This window comes from Artemia franciscana, chromosome 19, assembly GCF_032884065.1.
Source record: "Artemia franciscana chromosome 19, ASM3288406v1, whole genome shotgun sequence".
NCBI classification, from domain to species: domain Eukaryota; kingdom Metazoa; phylum Arthropoda; class Branchiopoda; order Anostraca; family Artemiidae; genus Artemia; species Artemia franciscana.
This window is the reverse complement of record NC_088881.1, coordinates 21343326-21351680: the sequence shown is the minus strand read 5'-3', so window position 1 is coordinate 21351680 and position 8355 is coordinate 21343326. Positions and strand designations below refer to the sequence as shown.

The 8355-nt window shown below is 33.3% G+C and overlaps 1 protein-coding gene across 1 annotated transcript; it reads left to right on the top strand.

Annotated features, from left to right (window-relative positions):
- Nucleotides 1-4326: 4326 nt before the first annotated feature.
- On the top strand, nucleotides 4327-5484 carry LOC136039097 (alpha-(1,3)-fucosyltransferase C-like). Its single transcript, XM_065722582.1, has one exon. The coding sequence runs from the start codon at nucleotides 4327-4329 to the stop codon at nucleotides 5470-5472; it is 1146 nt and encodes a 381-aa protein (XP_065578654.1). The 3' UTR covers nucleotides 5473-5484.
- Nucleotides 5485-8355: the final 2871 nt, after the last annotated feature.

Genomic DNA, 8355 nt, shown 5'->3' with positions numbered 1-8355 from the left:
AAAACTTTAACATCCTTATAAAAAAAGATAGTTTATTTCAACAGCAGCAAAACATCTAGTTAATCTTTTCACTCTCTCTCTCTTTGCCTCCCCCCTCTCTCTCTCTCTCTCTCTCTTCCTCTCTCTCTCTCTCTCTCTCTCTCTCTCTCTCTCTCTCTCTCTCTCTCTCTCTCTCTCTCTCTCTCTCTCTCTCTCTCTCTCTCTCTCTCTCTCTCTCTATTCTTTCTTTTGTTCTGTATAACGCCATGTTCTTTTCGATATTTTGTCAATTATGGAGCGTATTTGTGTAATGACTTCACCAATTTTATCTTTTCAAAATTATAATGCTTCAAGTTACATTAGCAATTGTTATATTTGTAATTAAATGTAAATATCATGTTATCCTTGGATCATTAGTAATTAGACCGTATATTGTGAAATTTAGATTATATTTAAGGTGTATTCTGCTGTTCAATTTTCAAACAACATTTATTTTTTAGATTTGAGAAAGCTGAAATACCAAATCTTTGAAAATACTAAGTTTACGAAAGCAAGATTTAATATAAAATTTTCAAATATCAAAAGAGGATATCAGTTTTGAATATTCAAACCAATATCAGAAAAAAAAATAGTACTCCAGAGCGTCCTGTGGTGGCGCAGTGGATTTGACCTTAGCTTGGTAATACGGGACCCAGAGATCGAATCAAGCTGCAGGAATGCACTACAGGGCCGACGCAGGGACCATAGTTGTCAAGAACCATCGTTAATTCTTAAATAATAATAAAAAAAGTACTCCAGAGCACTAAATCAGTCTGTAGTTATTTATTAGATAATTAGAGAACAATTACATTTTCAAATTTTTTTGCTTTTCTATTGAAATTTATCGTTCATAATAAACAATGTTATGCTGAATTTAGGTTTTATAGAATCTGCAATTTAAGCCATTTTCAATTACCATTGCTGAAGTGTAGGTATAGATCGTAGAAATTCTTAAAAACAGGCTAAAATTCATGTTAGAATAGTAGAAACACAGCCTTGATTCCTGTCATTTTTATTATTTGTCATTCTCTTGCTTCTTTCTTATTTTGTTTGTGTTCAATTTCTTCTTGGGTTTTAATTCATTTTAAACTTACTGAATTTTTTTGTAGGAACCGACAGAAGCATTACATTTAGAAAAGAAGAAAAAGAAGAAGGAAATATAAAAATTGTTGCAGTTAAGAAAAAATTAACAAAAAATAACGTCAGCATTTTGTGTCTCATAAGTGACAGTTGTAATATAAGGTTTTAATTTTGTACAATTAATTTTTGGGTATTTGTTTTTATGTTTTGGGTGTATATTCATATGAATATAGTTATGCCAAAAATGCTTTTCTTAGATTTTAGTGAAATGATCGTTTATGATAGAATCAATTACGCCAAAAATATTATTTCTGTTTTCCACGTTTCTGTCAAAAATACTACGGTAATTTTATATCTGCTCATATATGCTCATGCTATTAAATTAATTTTCTATTTAATTTAATTATAATGACGCTCTGTATACATAAATTGTTTTAAAATTTCTAAATCGGAAACCCCCCAAAAATCGCTCAAACTTAGCCTAAGAGTTACACTTAAAAGATGTTGTGACCTACTTATGATTAATAAATAGACTTGTTGATATTGACCCGAAAAAATGCCTTAGTACAAACAGGACCATAAAGTGTGAAAATGCCCAAACTCAGATTTTCCCTAAAGTTGACCCAAAAAGTGGCAAAAATTATAATTATGGTGGCTCTTCAACGAAAACGAGCTAGAATAACTCCTTCGCTCAAAACACTTATTGAACGAAGCTGTTTTGGATGTTAGAGGGGGGGGGGGCTGTGTTCTTGCCTCGGCAGTATTGAAGAATAAGCTAAGCTAATGGACTCATAACCACATGATAGAGGATCTATCTTTACTCGGGTGAGCGATTATGCTTATTTTTTATTATCATAGGCAGCGCAATAACGCTGACTGAGTGAAGGGCGATGTGGGCATTTTTTTTTTTTTTTTTTTTTATTTTTTTTTTTTTTTAGTGGTGACAATTTGTGAATAATGACATCTCTAACGTTAACGATAAAATTGACTTATTGACATCTTTAATACCAACATCATTCCAACTAGACTGTTACAAATTGGAACCGTGTTGCTTCTGCTTTCTTACTTCTAGTTTACTTGTCCTTTGTGTTTTACCCGCTATTTACGAAATGACCTGCGATAAAAGTGAGGGCCATAGATAAGCCCCTCTCTAGTGTAAACAGACAGGTATAACTAAATATTTTTTTTAGGGGGAAAAAGTTGGAGCAAAACGATAAAATAACAGCAAAAAGAACTGAATTATACTAAAAGTAACAGGAATTGTATGAAAAATTATACAACTCCGTCAATTTCAAAGAGGCTTGTAGCCTATCCCCTCAAAATTTGATCCTTTTGGAATAAGAAAAACTACATCTTCATTCTAACTGAAATAAAAAAAAATTTGTTGACACTTTTGATATTGTCAACAGATTTTTGATTTGATTTTGCCAGACTTTAGTTATTGAGAAACCGTGAATTCTGAACTTGATCAAATATAAAAAGCATTAATATATTAATGTCCATTTTGGGTCTAAAAAATTCTTTTTCTCCAATTTTTTCGCTTTATTTTTCTCCTGCTAAATATGAGATTGAATTATACCCTCAAAGAAAATTTATCATTCTTTAAACTATTCGTTTATTGTGGTGGTACTAGCTGAAAAAACAAACATTCCGTTTTAATTGCCCTCTCATATTTCTATTTTTATTGGAATAATAAAACATTATTCTGAAACCAAACCGCTCAGTGGCAATTAAGGAATGAAGATTTTTCTTTTTATAATTTTTCCCGTTTTGAAAGATTTTCAAACTCTAAACCACCTGAGTCTTAACGTGGGGCGCTTTCTCCACCGTGAAAGCACGACATATATTTTGGTGGATCATGGGCAGGATGTGTACCTTTTGACTGACAATACTTTAGCTGTTATTACTGAAAAAAATACATTTTTGTGAAAATGACTTCACATTCACGTGCATTTAAAAAGCAAAAAATTGGTAATTGGTGTTTCCGATTTTAGTTTGGAAATTTTCACCTCTATCATATTCAAAAGGATGTTTACTTGTCCTGAATTGTTGTTTAGCTTGTCTCTATTAGCTTTTTTAGCGCTTCCAAGAATATTTTGAATGATTTTCGTTTGAAACCTAAGATTTAGGGTGTTCAATTGTGCTCTTTCATGGTTTTATTTGTCTGTGCTAGCTTTCTTGATGTTTCAAACAGTATTTATGTTTAAGTTGAATAGTTGTTTAGAAATGCAGTCACTTATTGCGTCCTGTATGGTTATAGCATATACGATTATAACGTCATTCATCAAGCTTATACATGAAAATGCAATTTTTTTGTCGAAACTTATTCAATTTAAAAACCATTTTATTTTAATTAAAAAAGCTCCATACGCAGCAATTTCCTTTTAAATGAGCCATTATCAAGGTTTCTATATTCTTCCAGTACCCATCTAGCTGAGGAGAAAAAAACGAGAAGAAACAAAGAAAAAGGTGATGTAATATCGTGGTTTTAGCCATTTCTCTGGATTTTCACACCAATATATTTTCCTTGTTGTCCAGTTCAAGCAACGATAAGTTTGCTAGGCATAGGTTTTTCAAAAGGCGGTTTTTACAGTCTACTTTTTGTTTTGATCTGACTTTATTTTTATGAGCTATGGTTTATTTTAGTTTTTACTATGGGCTCTTAATTAGTTGCTAGCTACCACTGCACCCTGGATTTTATAGCCCTGCTTAAAAACTAAAACAAAACTTTTACTTTCTTAGCATCATTGTAAGAGGCGAACCTCAAAGTATTAGGGAGCTAACGAAGTCTATATATGCAGGAAGGAAGGAATGAAGATAAGTGGTCCAAGCTACTAATCAGTCAAATTTAAAGTTTAATTCCCTTTGATAACAAGGGAACTACCGCTGCAGCCTTGATCAACAGCAACTACCGTTTGAATTGACACTGAAAAAACTACTAAAAACCTTAAAATTTATTTTATTTCAGCTCTGAAATCTAAATCTCTAAAGCTATTCAACTTTTTACATTGATCCAGTTTGGAATTTAGAATCCCTAAGTTTATTTTGTAAACTGCAGAAATATTTATAGTGTCTTTGTAACAATCCTGCACTTCAAATTGAAGCTAGAGAAATACCAGACAATTGTTTAATTTTTATTTTTTTTATTTTAGTGTTTAAATTATTCATTACAACGCCGAAATATGCTAGTAAGACTAAGATTTTTTCAAATATATTTTAGATTCAAATATGGATTCTAAGCTGGTAATTATTTCTGTATTAATATTTATTACATATGCAGCTCCAGTTCAAGATATGAAGCTCAAGCAGAATCATACAAAAATCATACTTTTGTGGAACTCTTTTTTTGATTCACTAGACTATGGTTTTGGCGGCTTTGGAGATGCTCCTTTTAAGGAAAATAATTGTGAATATACTAATTGTTATCTGACTAAGGATCATTCATCCTTATTGGAGGCTAGTGCAGTTGTTTTTCATGCTCCAACTTTCAACGAACCATCTCAAGCCTGGTCAGAGCGATTGCCCCACCAAAGATATGTGTTCTTTTCGATGGAATCTCCAGAAAACTGCATAGCTAAGAAAAGTTATGATTTTTTTTTCAATTGGACAATTACCTATAGAACCGATTCAGATATTATTCTATTTTATGGAGAAATAAAAAAGAGAGAGATAAGAATTAAAAACCAATTCAAAAATTCTACTAAGAACAATTGGGTAGCCTGGATGGTTAGCAACTGCTTTACGTCTAGTGGCAGAGAAGACTACGTGAAAGAACTGAGTAAACACATACCAATTGAAATTTATGGAGATTGTGGATCTAGTTCATGTCCAAAATCACGAATGAAACAGTGTTATGAAATGATCGAAAAGGACTACAAATTCTACTTGTCTTTTGAAAACTCTCTTTGTAAAGATTATGTTACTGAAAAGCTATTTAATGTACTTCAATATGATATTATACCGGTTGTATATGGTGCGGCAGATTATGACAGAATTTTGCCCGCTAATTCATATATCAATGCAATGAACCATAGTCCTGAGGAACTGGCAAATATTTTAAAGGAAATTGGCAATGATCCTAGTAAATATAAAAAATATTTGATGTGGAAGGAGGACTACTATGTGAATTTTATTATGGAGCCTCCTTTTTGTAAGCTATGCAAAAAATTGCACACTGATAGTGAAAATAAAGTTTATGAAGATTTTAAGAAGTGGTGGGTAGATGGTAGTAAGTGTAGAAAAGGACCAGTTCTTCACCATTCACCAGTTCATTCGGCTTCACCACCTGGGCCCAGCCTTCAGCACGTGGCAGGCTTCTATATATGGATTCTCTTTTTCTCTTGTATTCTTACAATACATAGTTTTTCTTTTTAGTTTTTTTTCTTTTTTGTTTTATCTTTAGTTTTTATCCTTTTCTTCTTAGTTTTTTTTTAGCTTTTTTAGTTTTTATTCTTTTTTTTCTTTTTATTTTTTTCAGTTTTTTACCTTTTAAAGTTTTTTTTATTTTTTTCTTCTTTTTTAGTTTTCTTTTTTTTCTTGATTTTTTTAGTTTTTTTCTCCTTTCTCGGTTTTTCTTTTTTAGTTTTTTTCTTTTTTAGTTTTTGGTTTTTTCTTCTCGTTTTTCTTTTTTTGTTTCTTACTTTTTTATTTTTTTTATTTTTTAATTTTTTAGTTTTTGTATTTTTTTTTAGATATTTTGTCTTTTTTAGTTTTTTTCTTCGTTATAATTTTTTCTTTTTTAGATTTTTCAGTTTTTTTGTTTTTTTGTTTGTTTTGTTCAGTTTTTTAGTTGTTTTCTTGTATAACGATAATAACGTGTAACGGTAAAGATAGTGTAACAGACGGCCGGTTAAGACCGGCTTCAATTCAAAAACATATTTTGAACCCCCCCCCCTTCCTCTCCGAAATGTTTTTTGACTCGTAAAAAGTAAATAAAATTAATTCAAACAAATTTTAGATACATTTTTAAAGTTCTTTTACCCTCCCCTCCCCCGACAAAAAAATCCTGGATGCATTCTTGGTTTGAAGTTTCAATGTATGGCGACAATTATTTTATCATTCGTGTTACGTTTTTGCTAAGTTACTATCCACTAAGTTACGTTTTTGAACTTTGCTCCTGTGTTTTGTTTTACATTGAAAGAAATGGTTGAAAACATAAGAAAATTGGATAATTGTTTTCTATTTTGAATCAAGTTTAGATCACACTCAATTAGAAAAAGTCATGACTTTGACTGGCTGAATGGGTAGACCGCGAACTAAAGAATCAAGCAGTAAACTATAAGTATTTTGTTCCTTCCGCGTAAGTTAAATCTTTAGACTTGTCACAAGATCCTGTCTTTCACAGGAAGTACAAACCTTAAAGGAAACAAAAAGCAAGGGGTGTCTACTCTCCACCACCTGGAATACATCTCAGAACGCCACATGCACCGCAGAGTTCTACCACGCTTGGTACAGTTTCTGGAGGAAGAAAGAACAGAAAGCGTGCCGAGGAATCAAAAGAACAGCAAGGAAACAGGCTTGAGGCTGATAGAGAAAGAAAGAACAGAAAGTGTGCCGAGGAACTACCAGAGCAACGCGAAAGCAGACTTGCTGCTAAAAGAGAAAGTGAAAAAAGAAGGCGTGCCGAGGAATCACAAGAACAGCAAGAAATCAGGCTTGCTGCTAGAGAAAGTAAGAAAAGAGAGCGTGCCGAGAAATCACAAGAACAGCAAGAAATCAGGCTTGCTGCTGATAGAGAAAGTAAGAAAAGAAAGTGTGCCGAGGAATCAGAGCAACCTGAAAGTTATCGCCTGGCATTCAGGTACAGCCCAGTCGATGATTATAGCTTGAGTAGATGTGTTCAAATCGGGACAATGTCTAAAATTTGTCCCTATTGCAAGGCCTTGAAATTCAATGGTGAAACAATGGGAATGTGTTGCGCCTCAGGAAAAGTTAAACTTCCTCTATTGGCTGCACCACCAGAGCCATTGAAGACTTTTCTTACTGGAACTATGTCAGAATCTAAGCGTTTTTTGTCAAAAATCAGAAAATACAACTCATGTTTCCAAATGACGTCGTTTGGAGCCCAAATCGAAAATCCTGATCAATTTATGTCTACTTTCAAAGTAAAAGGGCAAATGTATCATAGAGCAGGGTCCCTTCTACCATTCTCTGGCGAGAATCATAAATTTTTACACTTGTACTTCATCAGTGATAGAAATTCTGAATTGAATGCACGTTGCGAAATTTCTCCCAACGTTGAAAGGACAATCCTTTCCCAATTGCAACATCTTTTCCACGAAAATAATAATTTAGTGCGTCTGTTCAAAACAGCCATCGATTTGATGCCTACTGATACGCATAAAATTGTTATTTCCGCTGACAAAACGCCTCCTGGCCAACATGTGCGTAGATACAATGCTCCAACTATCGACGAAGTGGCAATCGTTATGGTCGGTGATCAGTTTTTACCTCGAGATATTATTCTTCATAAGCGAAACGCTCAGTTGTTAAGAATTGCTGAAACTCATCGATGCTACGATGCCCTACAATATCCTATCATTTTTTGGGATGGAGCCGACTGCTATCACTTTAATATTAAATTGATGAATCCAGCCACTAACAAAGAAATGAATAAGAAATGCAGTGCAATGCATTATTATTCCTATAGACTAATGATTCGGAAGGATGAAGAAAATTATATTTTAAAATGCCGTGAATTGTTTCACCAATTCGTCGTTGATATGTATGCTAAAATTGAATCAGAACGTTTGCTATATATCCGCCTGAATCAGACCAAGCTCCGCTCTGAACAATACATTCATTTGCGAGATGCAGTTATAAATGACGGTAATACCACAAACATTGGAAGATTAACAATTTTACCTTCGTCATATGCTGGCAGTCCCCGTGATATGCATGAATATGCTCAAGATGCTATTGCGTATGTTCGTCTCTATGGTCGTTCAGATTTATTTATTACATTTACATGTAATCAATCTTGGGACGAGATACTGCAGCTTTTACTTCAAGGACAATCGGCGGTTCATAGGCATGACATTACGGCCCGTGTCTTCCGGCAAAAGTTGAAATCACTGATAAACTACATTGTAAAACTTGAAGTGTTTGGGTCAGTGCGATGCTGGATGTACTCAGTGGAATGGCAAAAACGAGGTTTGCCACACGCACATATACTAATCTGGCTACATAAAAAAATTACTTAGAACGAAATTGATGATGTGATTTTCGCTGAAATACCTGATAAAAATGTCGATAAGT